Here is a 15916-nt window from a genome sequence, read left to right on the forward strand (position 1 = left end):
GCTATGCTATGCTATGCTAATGCTATGCTATGCTAATGCTATGCTATGCTATGCTATGCTATGCTATGCTAATGCTATGCTATGCTATGCTATGCTAATGCTATGCTAATGCTATGCTAATGCTATGCTATGCTAATGCTATGCTAATGCTATGCTATGCTAATGCTATGCTATGCTATGCTATGCTATGCTAATGCTATCCTAATGCTATGCTATGCTATGCTATGCTATGCTATGCTATGCTAATGCTATCCTAATGCTATGCTATATGCTATGCTATATGCTATGCTATGCTATGCTATGCTAATGCTATGCTATGCTAATGCTATGCTATGCTATGCTATGCTATGCTATGCTATGCTATGCTAATGCTATGCTATGCTATGCTATGCTATGCTATGCTATGCTAATGCTATGCTAATGCTATGCTAATGCTATGCTATGCTATGCTATGCTATGCTAATGCTATGCTATGCTATGCTAATGCTATGCTATGCTATGCTATGCTAATGCTATGCTATGCTATGCTATGCTATGCTAATGCTATGCTAATGCTATGCTATGCTATGCTATGCTAATGCTATGCTATGCTATGCTATGCTATGCTATGCTAATGCTATGCTATGCTATGCTATGCTATGCTATGCTATGCTAATGCTATGCTATGCTAATGCTATGCTAATGCTATGCTAATGCTATGCTATGCTATGCTATGCTAATGCTATGCTATGCTATGCTAATGCTATCCTAATGCTATGCTATGCTATGCTATGCTATGCTATGCTATGCTAATGCTATGCTATGCTATGCTATGCTATGCTAATGCTATGCTAATGCTATGCTATGCTAATGCTATGCTATGCTATGTTATGCTATGCTATGCTATGCTAATTCTCTGCTATGCTATGCTATGCTCTGCTCTGCTCTGCTATGCTATGCTAATGCTATGCTATGCTAATGCTATGCTAATGCTATGCTATGCTATGCTAATGCTATCCTAATGCTATGCTATGCTATGCTATGCTATGCTATGCTATGCTATGCTATGCTATGCTAATGCTATGCTATGCTATGCTATGCTATGCTATGCTAATGCTATGCTAATGCTATGCTAATGCTATGCTATGCTAATGCTATGCTATGCTATGCTATGCTAATTCTCTGCTATGCTATGCTATGCTCTGCTCTGCTATGCTATGCTATGCTAATGCTATGCTATGCTAATGCTAATGCTATGCTATGCTATGCTATGCTATGCTATGCTATGCTAATGCTATGCTAATGCTATGCTAATGCTATGCTATGCTAATGCTATGCTATGCTATGCTATGCTAATTCTCTGCTATGCTATGCTATGCTCTGCTCTGCTATGCTATGCTATGCTAATGCTATGCTATGCTAATGCTATGCTATGCTATGCTAATGCTATGCTAATGCTATGCTAATGCTATGCTATGCTATGCTATGCTAATGCTATGCTATGCTATGCTAATGCTATCCTAATGCTATGCTATGCTATGCTATGCTATGCTATGCTATGCTAATGCTATGCTATGCTATGCTATGCTATGCTAATGCTATGCTAATGCTATGCTATGCTAATGCTATGCTATGCTATGTTATGCTATGCTATGCTATGCTAATTCTCTGCTATGCTATGCTATGCTCTGCTCTGCTCTGCTATGCTATGCTAATGCTATGCTATGCTAATGCTATGCTAATGCTATGCTATGCTATGCTAATGCTATCCTAATGCTATGCTATGCTATGCTATGCTATGCTATGCTATGCTATGCTATGCTATGCTAATGCTATGCTATGCTATGCTATGCTATGCTATGCTAATGCTATGCTAATGCTATGCTAATGCTATGCTATGCTAATGCTATGCTATGCTATGCTATGCTAATTCTCTGCTATGCTATGCTATGCTCTGCTCTGCTATGCTATGCTATGCTAATGCTATGCTATGCTAATGCTAATGCTATGCTATGCTATGCTATGCTATGCTATGCTATGCTAATGCTATGCTAATGCTATGCTAATGCTATGCTATGCTAATGCTATGCTATGCTATGCTATGCTAATTCTCTGCTATGCTATGCTATGCTCTGCTCTGCTATGCTATGCTATGCTAATGCTATGCTATGCTAATGCTATGCTATGCTATGCTAATGCTATGCTATGCTATGCTATGCTAATGCTATGCTATGCTATGCTATGCTATGCTATGCTATGCTATGCTAATGCTATGCTAATGCTATGCTAATGCTATGCTATGCTATGCTATGCTATGCTATGCTATGCTACGCTACGCTATGCTATGCAATGCTATGCTATGCTATGCTATGCTATGCTAATGCTATGCTATGCTAATGCTATCCTAATGCTATGCTATGCTATGCTATGCTATGCTAATGCTATCCTAATGCTATGCTATGCTATGCTATGCTATGCTATGCTATGCTAATGCTATCCTAATGCTATGCTATGCTATGCTATGCTATGCTATGCTATGCTATGCTATGCTATGCTATGCTAATGCTATGCTATGCTAATGCTATGCTATGCTATGCTATGCTATGCTAATGCTATGCTATGCTATGCTAATGCTATGCTAATGCTATGCTATGCTATGCTATGCTATGCTAATGCTATGCTATGCTATGCTATGCTAATGCTATGCTATGCTATGCTAATGCTATCCTAATGCTATGCTATGCTATGCTATGCTATGCTAATGCTATCCTAATGCTATGCTATGCTATGCTATGCTATGCTATGCTATGCTATGCTATGCTAATGCTATGCTATGCTATGCTATGCTATGCTATGCTAATGCTATGCTAATGCTATGCTAATGCTATGCTATGCTAATGCTATGCTATGCTATGCTATGCTAATGCTATGCTATGCTAATGCTATGCTATGCTATGCTATGCTATGCTATGCTATGCTATGCTATGCTATGCTATGCTATGCTATGCTATGCTAATGCTATGCTATGCTATGCTATGCTATGCTATGCTAATGCTATGCTAATGCTATGCTATGCTAATGCTATGCTATGCTATGCTATGCTAATGCTATGCTATGCTATGCTATGCTATGCTAATGCTATCCTAATGCTATGCTATGCTATGCTCTGCTCTGCTATGCTATGCTATGCTATGCTATGCTATGCTCTGCTCTGCTATGCTATGCTATGCCAATGCTTGGGGCCCCGGGATGCCATGGGGCCCCGAGTTGAGCAGAATTAATTTTCATCCATTAACAATTTTTTTTCAAAGTAAAAAATGGAAGAGACTAATAGTTTTAAAAGGAAATAAATGACGAATATTTTCCCTTTCAGTATTATACCAAGAAGGGATTTATATAAGAAGACCTAAGTCGCGAGATTTTATGCTTCTACTCTTACGCCGGTGTCAGTGGACAAGTAAGCCTTTCATGCCCGTAATTGCTCTGCACTTTCCCATTGGATCCCATGGGGATAGGCCATACGGACGCGAATGATTCCGAGTTCGACTAGAGAAAAAGCAAACCTCGAGCAAAGAAAACAGAAAATGGAGGCTGCCCGCGGGGCTGAAACCAAAGAGGAGAGAGAGGGAGATAGAAAAGCGTTTTATAAAATCCGTCGAAAAATGGGAAAATAGGGGGTAGTAAAAACAATTTTCGGTACGTTTAGTTTTAGGACGCACATCGTTTGCACATGGGGGGATTCGGATTGACCTCCTCGCCTTATCTCTGTCATCCCCTACCACAACTATGCGCGAGAAAGCTGCGCTCAGGCGCCGCGGTGTACCGTAGATTTACCCCGCTTTCACCACGCATGGATCACGGCTGCCTATACTGATTGTCTCTCCGTCTTTCTCTCCTCTTTGCTGAAACTTTACGACGGTTGCTTTTAATTGCCATGAACAAGTTTTTGAACATACATAACTTGATGGATTTTGAATATGTGTCTCTACGTGAAAATAGTTCGTTCTGTAATTGTTTCTAAATCGAATCAAGTGTACCTATGATTTCACGAGTTCCAAAACCAAACCAAGGCTTAACGAAAAGGTAAAAGAATTAGATGATGGAAAACATAGCGTTTTTCTTTGCGGTAAAAATGAGGGGTCGGACGTTCGGCATTTTAGTGTACGGGATTTTGAGATTTCAAAATTTTGAGATTATCCCCAGATTTTGAGATTCTGACTGAGATTTTAGAAATCTTGAAATCTAGTCCAAGATTTTAAGATTTCGGGATTTTCAATGAGATTTTCAGATTTTGAACGCGATTTCCAGATTTTGAAGGAGATTTCGGGATTTGGAACAAGATTTTCAGATTTTGAAGGAGATTTTCAGATTTTGAAGGAGATTTTAAGATTTTGAAGGAGATTTTCAGATTTTGAAGGAGATTTTCAGATTTTGAAGGAGATTTTCAGATTTTGAAGGAGATTTTCGGATTTTTGATGAAATTTTGGATTTTTGCAGTTACTAATAACTTCCAATGTTCAAAGGATATTTCGAGATTTTGAAAAATAGGTTTAGGTTTTAGACTATAAATTGGTTTTAATTTACCGTAATGAATACCGGAGAAAAATCGACAAAAATAGTCTAATTTGTAATACAGTACTCTTATATAGCGCAGGCGCCAAAAATCGAGATGGAAGGCAGGGTTTTACCCAATAGATGCAAAACATGTATTGTAAGCCTAGGGGTTTTCAGATTTTCATATTTTACGGTGAGATTTCGGGATTTTACGTTAAGATTTCGGGATTTCTAGATTCTAATGTGGGATTTCGGGATTTTAGGTGAAGATTTCGGGATTTTTAGATTTTAAGGTAGGGATTTCGGGATTTTCAGATTTTGAGGTAGGGATTTTGGGATTTTCAGATTTTGAGGTAGGGATTTTGGGATTTTCAGATTTTCACGTGAGATTTTGACGTGAGATTTCGGGATTTTGAGATTTTAAGGGTAAGATTTCGGGATTTCGAGATTTTCGAGAGAGATTTTAATATATTTCAAACGAACTGTACGGGATTTTGACAAACGTCCGACCCCTCGGGTAAAAACGAGCTGTTCCGAGACGGCGGCGCGTCTTACAATAACCCAGTCGCTCACTCCCGGTTTCCTCCCGGATTGATCCCAACCGCTCCGAGTCTAGAGACGGAGCGCCTGAAGATGTCACAAAACCGCTCTGAAAAAACTTTGGTCTTTCATTTGGTCCTCCGAGCTAGAGCGATGACGTAACACGTAAATTTGGAGCGATCTCGGAGCGCTCTCAGGCGACCCAAAAAACGGTATAAGATAAAATAATAAGTCCCGGCTCCTTTTCCAACCCCTCCCCCCACCCATTAAGGGGGATTGTCGACTATCACGCGCGCACCGGACGCTATTTTAGGCCTTATATAAATTCCTTCTTACAACTACTATTTAATTTTAATATCTCGAGTTTGGGGGCCCCAAAATGGTTACCGCTTGGGGCCTCCACTTGACTTGCGCCGCCACTGTGCAGTGGTCTTATTATCTCTGAGCCTAAATGAGTTTTTAACGTGGCAGATCTAACAATTCCATCCCTTCCTACATGTAAATTAGTTATTCTACACAGTTTCCAAAGATGACGTTGAATTCGCTCATCTTTTAGAATGACAACATCTCCCACTTTGGGTTCTCTAGAGTTAGCTACAAGTTTCCCTGATTTCTGGGCAGACCTTAATTCAAGGAGATAATCTTTTCTCCATCTGATCCAGAACCTATTTAGCAACTCTTGGCGGTATTTCCACCTTTTTTCTAAATCTCCATAGCCAATTTGCAACTCTCCTAATTTGAACTTTCTGGGGGGTAGCGTATCTAATCTTTTCCCAATAAGAAAATGGGATGGTGTGAGCGCTGAAGGTTCGCTTTGATCGCTATAAATGTAGCTAATAGGTCGTGAATTTACAACCGATTCTGCTTCTATGACGACGGTTTCTAATTCCTCGTACGTTAATAAGGCACGACCTACAACTTTTTTCAAACAACCCTTCAGTACTCCAACCATTCTCTCCCACATCCCACCCCACCAAGGAGCGCGATCGACTATATATCTCCAGTCTATCTTCTTCTCTCCGAAATACTGGATAAGTTCTGGAGTGACTACTGTTTTCCATAGTTTGTTTAGTTCTTTTTCAGTCTTTTTGAATGTTTTTGCATTGTCTGACATCATGATCCTACAAACTCCGCGACGCGCCACAAATCTCTTAAAAGCCATAATGAAATGCTTGGCGCTTAAATTTGATACAACTTCGAGGTGGACAGCTCGAGTCGTCGCGCACGTAAACAAGGCGATATAGCTTTTTGATTCGACGAATGCTTTCTTTTCCGCGACGTAATTTTTAACCAAAAACGGTCCGCAAAAATCTACTCCCGTATTTTCAAAGGGCGCGCCTTCGTTTACGCGAATTGGCGGTAGAGGCGCGGTTTCACATTCGAAAGCCTTAGCTTTCACGCGCGCGCATTTTAAACATCTAAAGAGCACGTTTTTGACAACTTGTCGACCTCTTGGAATCCAAAAACGTGTACGGAGACTCGATAGCGTAGCGTTGACTCCCATGTGGAGAACGTCCTCGTGATGCTTGTTTATTAATAGCCGTGTGAAGTGACCTTGGCTGGGAAGTATAATTGGGTGTTTTTCATCAAATTTGAGGTCCGAAAATCCCAATCTTCCTCCCATGCGGAGAATACCCTCCTGGTCTAAGAATGGCTTTAATTCAGCGATCAGTGAATCTTTCTTGAAATCTTTCTTCTCCTTCATCGCGTCGATGTCGTAAGGAAAAGCATCCCTCTGGGTGGTTTTTATCCAATAATTTTCAGATTCGAGAATTTCTTGCGTGTTCAACTCCCCCCGTCTCTTTTGGTGCTTGTTTCTCGCATTGAATGTAAATCTTTTCATCCAGGCCACGATCCTTACTACTCTAGAGTACTTGGAATATTTCTCAATTTCCAAAAGAGGTTCGATCTTGGGGTTTGAACTCGCGACGAGGTAAACCGCGCAGTCTTCATACTTTGCTCTTCGTTCAGCTTCAACTTCTGGGGTTAATTTAGAGCTCTCTTCTTTCTTACTGGGCCATTCAGACTCTGATTGCCATAGAAACTCTGGTCCATTCCACCATGTGTCATTTTCTTTTAATTTGGAAGCGCTTATTCCCCTGGTCAGTAAATCGGCGGGATTTAACTTTCCGGGCACGTGATTCCATAAAATTGGATCCGTGTTTTGATGAATTTCGCTAACTCGATTGTTTACGAAAGGTTTCCAAATTTTTGCGCTGCTCTTTATCCATGAAAGAGTGACAGTGGAATCGCTCCAATAGTGTTTTGATGGTTTCTCATCCACGAAATTCTTCTCCATGGTTTTTGTCAATCTAGTTCCGAGGACTGCTGCCATTAATTCTAATTTGGGTATTGTGAGTGCCTTGAGAGGCGCAACTCTTGACTTGGAGGTCAAAAGAACGACCTTTACTCGACCTTCGTTTTCAGATCTCAGGTAAATCACTGTTCCGTACGCTTTTTGACTCGCATCCGTAAAACAGTGGAGTTGACACGTTTGACCGTGACCATAGTACCTTGGTACTTCTATTTCCATGAGTCTGGGAAGGTCCATACACCAACTTTCCCATTGTTCGACCAGATCTTCGTCTATCCTTTGATCCCAGTTTGTGCCTCTCACCCAAAGCTCTTGGAACAAACATTTTACTGTTATAAAAAAGGGTGACAAAAATCCGACTGGATCAAAGATTCTTGATGAAGCTTGAAGAATAAATCTTTTTGTGTTCTTTTGTTTTCTCAAGAATTCCATAAGGCTGTCTACTTCGAAGTAAAAAATATCTCTCTTCGGCTTCCAAGCTATGCCCAATACTTTGAAGGATACGTCTTCCAACCTTTCAGTACCGTCAATTTCAGATTCCAATTCTTGGTTCAACCATTCCGAGTTAGACTGGAATTTTCTTAGGTTCATGCCAGCCTTTCTTAGGACCTCTTTCGCGTCGTTTGCTAGACGTAGAGCTTCTTCGTTATCCTTGCCTCCTCCGACTACGTCATCTACGTAAAGGAACTCTTTCAATATTCGGTAAGCACCTGGAAACGTGTCTTTATATCCTTCTGTGTGGTGGCGAATGGTTGCTCCGAGTAAGAATGGACTTGCGTTGAGTCCAAACAGGACTCTAGTCATTCTCAAGACTACGACTTTCATTTTGTTTGGGTCTATTTCTCTTCCCTCGACCCAAAAGAATCGCGTGACGTCTCGATCTTCTTCTGCCAACTTAACTTGTAAGAACGCCTTCTCTATGTCAGCGGTGAAAGCTATGGCATTCTTTCTAAACTGGACCAGTATGCCCAATAAGTTGACGTTCAGTGGGTGTCCGGCGTGTAGGCAGTCGTTCAGTGAAGGGGCGTTTACAGGATGGGATGATCCGTCGAATACTACACGTGTTCGCGTAGTGGTTCTGTTCTCCTTCACGACTTCGTTGTGAGGCAGGTAAAACGTACGTCCAGGGGTACCCGGCGTTTTTACTACTTCTGCTATTCCATTGTTCACGTGAGACTCAATGACGTCCGCGTAGTCTTTGAAAAGTTGAGGTTTCTTGCGAAATTTCTTCATTTGACCGTAGAATCTTCTTTCTGCTACCATTTCATTGTCGCTGGTTAGCTTTACGTTATCCTTAAACGGAAGTCTTACAACATAACGTTCTCCATCAAATTCTATGGTTCGATCGAATTCATCGTCGATGGCCTTTTCAAGGTTGATTTCGTCATCTGACTTGTCAATTATTCCTAGGGATTCGAGGTTCCACAAGGCTCTTAGGTTCTGGGAAATTAATTTTTCTTCAGTATCGTGTGGATCGCAAGGGGTCGCTATCGTGGAGAACACGTTCACGCTATACACGCTTGTATCCCTCTTGTTTTCTGTCTTTCGCACGTAAGGGCCGAGAAAGGTCCATCCAAACATCGTCTCAATGGCCTTGAGTTTTGGGGACAATTTCTCTACTTCGCCTGTGGTGATTTTCCAGATAAAATCAGCTCCTAAGAGCAGAGATATTTCTTCGTCGCCTGAAGCCTCCTCGTTAGGTGGCGTGTCAGCTATCTTCCACTCCTTTCCTTGTGTTAAGCTCTCGATCTCTTCTCGTGGCATGGTGGGTATTTTCCCTCCAATCTTTGGAGTTTCTATTGCTTCTAAGATAACCGTGTTTGAATCGTAAGTACTTCCAATGGTGAACTTCACTCTTGATCTCGTGACCTTGGTTACGATTCCTGGGAACGAGTTTATATCCAAACTTTCCGTACCCAACACAGGTAGGTTTAACTCCTTGGATATTTTTGCCAGGATGTACGTTCTCTGACTTGCTGGGTCAATCAGGACTCTCACGGTTTTCTCTCGTCCATTGTAAGATACTTTTACCCAAGCCGTTTGCAGGTAAATTACGGGTTTTTCATCAATTTCGCCTGTGTCTGCTATCGCTAAGGAAACGTTGGTATTTTCATTTCCCGTTTCTTCTGTTCTCGGCTCTACGCTTCCGCCTGGTGGGTACTGTTTTTCGCATACCACGTGGCTATGACGCCTATCACAGAATTTACATTTCACCCCCTTTCTGTGGCAAAACCTTGCAATGTGTCCTTTACCAAGACAGACAAAACAATACCCGAAATCCCTCATAAATTCTTTTCTTTCGTTAGCCGTGAGCGGCTTTTTACACGTCTCGAATTAATGAGCTTCCTTGCAGAAAATGCAGGATTTTTCTTCTTCCTTAGAGGGGTTCGCTACTGCCGTGACTGAGAAGGTCGATGAATCTTGTTTTGATCGGTGATTTGAGTATTCTCTCGGTTTCTTATGCTCTTTTTCTTGACTCATAGGTACTCTCTTCAATTTCGCGCATTGTTCGCGACTTTCGACCTCTTCCCTGAGAAATTCTATCAACCTTTCCATGCTGTTGATTCTCATTCTTCTATTCTCTCTGGTGAAACTCAGAATAATATCTTCAGGAAGTAAATCCGTGATCATAGGTATAACGAAAGTCCCGTAGCTTGGGTTGTCCTCAACGTTCAACGCTTGTAGGCTACTAACCGTTATTGTGAGTGTATCGAGCAATTTTCTTAAACCCTTTACATCGGACGACTTATGTACCGGATCTAATGACCGTAATTTTTGTCTGTGAGCTTGTACGAGTAAATCAACTCTCCCGAACCGATCAGTCAGTTTTTCTATTGCGTCACCGTAAGTCATATTTAGGCTTGACACACTCGCTAATGCTGTCCCTCCAAGATAACTTTTTAAATAGACTAACTTGTCTTCAGGGTCCATGTCTTTCTTGTGAATCGTTACTTCATATTGAGTCCAGAATTCTTGCCACTTGTTTATTTCACCATAGTATTTTTCAATATTTATTCTGGGCAATTTCACGGTTGCTGCAATTCTGGGCTGCTGTGCTTGATAATGAACTGTCGGAATGTTCTGTGGAATCGCACTGTTGCCGCTCCCAGTCTGGTTAGTGTTGCTGATTGTTGGCGTCACGATAGTGTTCTGTGAATCGATTCTCGAAGAAGAGCTAGAAGCGTTTCTATTGTTCTCGGCTATCGCTTCTGCACAAATCGCTTGATAGTCTAAAACTTTGTCTTCTATTTTTTCACATTCTTCCGTGTCTTGATCATACGCCTCTTCATCAGTTATTTCGTTTTGGATCTCCTCATCTATGGCCTTTAGTTGCTTTAATTTTTCGACCAACTTCAGGTTGTAGGATGTTAGTTCCAGGTTAGTTAGTGGATTCGCTGACGCGCTACTCGTTGCTTTGTCCAAGGCATTACATAACTTGGTTATGGAACTTCTTATAGATCCTCTCTTTCTGGCGAGTCTTGCTGAATCATCCATGTTCTCGTTTATTTTGAGTCGATAAAACACGCTTCGTAGACTTAATTAATTCGTGTCTTTGAAGATTTTAACGTTCTCTCGCAATAATTTCCTAATTAATCTAACCTAAATTCTTATTAATCCCGTTGTTTCGGTACCATGACGTGATTCTGGTTGTTCACTACTGAAAAATCTAAAGGGTTGATCGCGGGTTTAATTTAGGTTTAAATTAACGAAGATTTTAAAACATGAAAAAACAAAATAATTTTATTGAAGGTAAAAAAAATCGCTCCTATCGCTTCAATGTTCAACATAAGACTGCTTTTTTTTTTCTATTATAACTAAGCTTGGAAAGCCTTCTCGGTTCTCTCCCCTGGCGCCAATTTTCTCTTCAAAAAACCTGGGAGGTCGTACCCCTTTGTGGGTTGCAAGCGGGAAAATTCGTCGCTCGGGCTCCTTACTGTTGATGCGTCGGAGAGAAAACCCCGAAAACTTTCCATTCTACGATAGGTACAGGCGCGAGTTATAATTCTTAAGAGCGAAAATTTACAGAAATATATTAATAGAAAACAATCAAAAAAAAAAGAAACATGAATTTAAACTTTGAAGTAATATTGATTATTATTCAATTTACGACAAATACCAAATTACTTCATCACAATAAAAACAAGACATTTTTTTGACGATTAAAAAAACCAAAAACCACTCAATAACTTTCAAGTTATTCGACTCCGTGACGATATAAAATCCAAAACCACCGAGTAACTTTTGTCGCATCCAATTTGGGCGTAAATCATTTCAATTTTGAAGCCCTTTACCCGTCGTAATCACTAGCAAAAATGTACAAATTTGTCCTCGTCTGTCGAATTTAGTTCGAGTAAATAATCGAACCAGTGAATATCACAAAGTTTTGACCGGACTTGAAGACGTACACACACACACCCATCACAAATCGAGCTTTCGAGATACGTAACGCAACGTCGGTATAAACGGTTTAGTAGTCACGTTATCACGAACACCACTTCCGATTTGGATCACGTACAGTAACTTCCGCGGAAATAGCCGCCCGTACACACTGGAAATGGAATATACTAACTAGTAACCCGCCCGAAAGGAAGATAGTTTGTTCCAAGAGTAAATAAATGGGTTGGTAGAAAGATGACCGCATCGCACGGTTCTCGTATATTTGTGTTTTTGGTTGAAAGAAAAAGGTTATATTGGAAACCATCGGGGTTGTTGGTTGTCTGTCTGTCTTCTCTCGTATCAAAGAGATATCTTATAACTAAGCCTAGGAATCATACCTCAGGATTGGAAGTTTTGGTGTCGTATAACGTCAGATCAATTTGTTCAGTATGATGAACCGGTGAAGGGGTGGAGTCACCGGAAAATTGTTGGCTTCTTACGGCTCCTCGACCCTGAGATAGAACAAAAAGAAGCCGATATTGTTTTACTGTTCAATACATTTAACTTTAAATATACTTCGTATAAAGTTTAAACGTTAAATTATCTACAGTATAACTGCCTGGGAATATAGGCTAGTATAAGACTTATTTGGGGATTTAAAGAGCAAATAAAGGTTTTGAAAAAAGTTGGAATTCAACTCTAAAATAGGATAGCGTCACTGTTTTCTTCAAGTTGACTTTATACAATAGATTAGGCCAAACATTTTTTAGGCCTAATAATCGTATAAAAACGCGCAAAAGTCAAGAACTTTCTCTCAAAAAGTCTCGGAAAAGAAGTCTGTTCTTAGAAAATATGTTTTTTTTAGGGATTGTGAAAATGTCCATATATATTTCTAGTAAAACTGAAAAAGAAAATAAATGCAGTTGAGCAGCCATAAAAGGCAACGGTAAATGCGGTCCTTGTTGTTTCAGTAAAAAAAAAAATTTGAAAAGGTGAATTTACATTTAAATAACCTCAAACAATTCGGTGAAAAACTAACTTAAACCAAATATGTCAAAAAATAACATCAATTTTCTTAACTTTAATGAATTTTTTTTTCCTTTTTTTCGGGGGGGGGGGGCTTGTTGGGACAAACAATGGAGGGCATCAAAAGTATATAGAACAAAAACAAAAAGTACTCTTCGTTGACACTTTCTGGCGCCGTGTAATAGGAGAAGACCCTCCTTTATCCCAGAATAGTGTCTAACCCTCTTTGCGTATGCTTACCTTCCATACGGTGGCACAGGGAACAAGCCGTGAATTGGCTTAAAAAATAGCAGATTCTAGCAAAGACTAGTACCAAAAATTAACGTTTGGGTCATCAGCATCATGTACTACTTCCTATAAACCTATGACGTCAAGAAACTCTTCCCTTATTGGTTAATTCGTGAAAAGGGGTTGAGAGGAGGGTAATTTGCTTTTCAGTTAACACGTCGTCTACAGCCAAAGGCAGGGAATTGCTACTTTGTGTTTTTATATCTATGCACTTTTGCTGGCATGGAATTGTTTTTACCACAACCAATATTACTTGGTAAAAATGAACAAATTCTGGATCTAATGTTTTCCTTGAAGTCCTTTTACAAAAACCTATTGTATTCGACCAGCCCATTGATAATTAAAAATTCCGAAATATTCTTTGATCTTGACTCGGTTGGTTTTGAAGAAAAAGAATGCCGCAATTCCGTTTTCGGAATTAAGCGCGAGAGCTAGGCCTAGTTTTCTCTTTCAAATTAAAAGTAAGCTCCAGATGTTTGTCGTTGCCCTAAAGAGTGACTAATGAGCATCGCGGGAGACCAGGCGCTTATTGTTTAAGAGCGAAATTAATTAAAAGCTAGGGATAGAGAGGTTTTCTACCATTTTTAATGACATTCTCGGGTAAAGCTGTTATTGGCAGAAAAAAAAGACCCTGGCGCCCGTGTTATGTTTAGCTTTAAATTATATTTTCCCGAAAAGGATTTATACGCGATAATTAGGTTCTTATTAACGGAATTTATTATAAATGAAGTAGTATATACCGATCTGTTTGTGTCCGTTATTAAACAATTGGTGATTGACTCCCAGCGAGGAACCAGCGGCTGGTATAGCCACGCTAGTGTAGAAAGTTTGAGTTCTGTTTCGGCTGCTCCTTTGACCAGGGCGATGTCGATTGCACGATAGCATCCGTTTGAAAGCTCGTCGAAACTTGATCGACATAGCGTTGTACAGAATCGGGTTGATGGCGCTTGCAGAACATCAAATACCACAGTTCCATGTAGCGCTCTTCCGCTAACGAGTTGTGGACTACGAGCAAACGATAGGGCAACCAGAAAATGGCAAAAACAGCCACGACAACCACCAACATTTTCACAACCTGGAAAATATCAAATTGAAAGAAAATCGTATCAAGCGACAATATTTTGAACTTTTGTTTAATTTAAAACTGAAAAGTGAAAAATAATGAATAGTTAAGCCTAAATTTATTTCTTGAGTCCGCGAGCTATACGATAAGTCACTCAGTTCACTCTGTTCGCAAAACTCCTTCCATCTTTTTTTCTAGCAGAAGTAAAGTTAACCAAAGCTATATTTCACCAGAATCCCCCTTGACTTTCGCCGCATTTTCTCCAAATTTTAGAAGTTAATCTATTTCTAACTTGGAATAAAATAAAACTTTTTGTTTCTTTTACGCATGGTCGATATTTTTTTTATTTTGAGGGAATGTTTTCCGACTTTCAAATGAGAAGTAAAATAGAAACTTTCACCCTTGACCTTAGGGTACGGTCACTTCTTATTTTGCTAAGCCTTTGTATTTCTGCTGCTGTAATAACATCAACGGAACGTTGCTAACAATAGCGTTTTCTTAGACGACCTGTTCTTGTAATCAGGGTTTGGTTTTAAGGCATTATCGGGAATGGGGATTTTCAAATTTGCAATTACCGAATATTCAATCAGCTGATGTTCAAAATAGAACGACATTTGAAATATCTCCATCTCAACTGTGTAATGATGACACTTTGAGATGTACATAAGTAAACTCGCGACGCTTAGACCAGGATGACGTCAATAGAGGGATGTGATACAAGCTCCTCCCCTGGTCTTAATAGTCCAATTTAATTTAGGATGATACCCTCTATTGTTACAATTATTTAAATTTAAACTAAGGCTTAAGAACCATTATTCGTATTCCAGCAATTTTAATGAATTTTTTTCATATATAATTTATGATTGTCTGCGAAAAAAATGTTAGAATTTCTTCATCCATTTAATTACAACTCTAAGCCTAAATGTTGGTTTCGAAAACTTTATGTGACACATTTATTTTCAGGCTTAAAAACTAAACCTTGGAGAATTAGGGCCTAGACTAAAGTTTGAAATTGCTGAACCTTCCCCAACCATTTATTTTTAGTTGTATTCAAAATTAAATGGGGCTGAATATTTCTTTTCCAGCTAAGCCTTAGTTTTTATCTTTCTTACATACTGTAATGGGGTAATATACGACAACCCCAGAAACGTCCTTAGGGTGAAGCGGGGGAAAAAAAAAGAAATTAAACAGAGCCTTAAGTATTTTCCTCGTCTAATTGAAATTTCATTCCAAAAGACAAACTCTGAAAATCCCACAGACGTGCTTAACGACTGGAAATATTAACATCCCATTATTTCTGTTACTTTGTTTAGCTGGAAGGTGTCTGACAGTGAATATTAGGCCTAACTATAACCCTAGAATTATTTTGAAACGTGACAAAATGCTCCTATAATTCCCCTGGCTTTCCGAGATAAATTTGGGATTTAAATAATAATAATTAATGGGCTACCTACCTTAAAGGTTACCTTGGTTTTATGACTAAGACTGCTGTGTTTTTTGAGAAATATACGAATATTTGAAGTAGGCTTAGTCTACCCGAGTCTTCGAAGTTTGTAATTAGGCTTAATTAGTAAGTTTTCGAAATTGACTTATTTTTTGTCTATTCAAAGTTTGGCATTATAATTAGGTTTAATGAATATGTTGTCAAGTTGGGAATTTAGGCTTAATGAATATGTTGTCAAGTTGGGAATTTAGGCTTAATGAATATGTTGTCAAGTTGGGAATTAAGGTTTAATGAATATATTGTCAATTTTGGAGTTTAGGCTTAATGAATA

The 15916-nt window shown here is 39.5% G+C and overlaps 2 protein-coding genes across 4 annotated transcripts; both read right to left on the reverse strand.

The window, feature by feature from the left end:
• Nucleotides 1–5389: 5389 nt before the first annotated feature.
• LOC149587447 (uncharacterized) lies at nt 5390–9673 on the reverse strand. Its single transcript, XM_089863280.1, has one exon. The coding sequence runs from the start codon at nt 9671–9673 to the stop codon at nt 5390–5392; it is 4284 nt and encodes a 1427-aa protein (XP_089719406.1).
• A 48-nt stretch (nt 9674–9721) lies between these two features.
• LOC149587448 (uncharacterized) lies at nt 9722–15026 on the reverse strand. Of its 3 annotated transcripts, XM_089863268.1 has the most exons (4): nt 14717–15026; nt 13819–14153; nt 12163–12276; nt 9722–11936 (listed from the first exon to the last, which is right to left on the reverse strand). In XM_089863268.1, the coding sequence occupies exon 4, from the start codon at nt 10880–10882 to the stop codon at nt 9722–9724; it is 1161 nt and encodes a 386-aa protein (XP_089719394.1). In that variant the 5' UTR covers nt 10883–11936; nt 12163–12276; nt 13819–14153; nt 14717–15026. The 3 variants fall into 3 exon arrangements, with proteins under 3 accessions (XP_089719394.1, XP_089719392.1, XP_089719393.1); XM_089863266.1 differs by having other exon boundaries at nt 9722–12276; XM_089863267.1 differs by lacking the exon at nt 13819–14153 and having other exon boundaries at nt 9722–12276.
• Between the last annotated feature and the right edge of the window lie 890 nt (nt 15027–15916).

This window comes from Phalangium opilio, unplaced genomic scaffold (genome assembly GCF_054372755.1).
Source record: "Phalangium opilio isolate 3A_F unplaced genomic scaffold, DU_Popi_V2 ptg001156l_1, whole genome shotgun sequence".
In the NCBI taxonomy this organism is placed as follows: domain Eukaryota; kingdom Metazoa; phylum Arthropoda; class Arachnida; order Opiliones; family Phalangiidae; genus Phalangium; species Phalangium opilio.

What these genes read in the sequence shown, in the direction of transcription:
- LOC149587447 (XM_089863280.1), bottom strand. Translation starts at nt 9,673, where the DNA reads ATGAGGGATTTCGGGTATTGTTTTGTCTGTCTTGGTAAAGGACACATT.
- LOC149587448 (XM_089863267.1), bottom strand. Translation starts at nt 10,882, where the DNA reads ATGGATGATTCAGCAAGACTCGCCAGAAAGAGAGGATCTATAAGAAGT.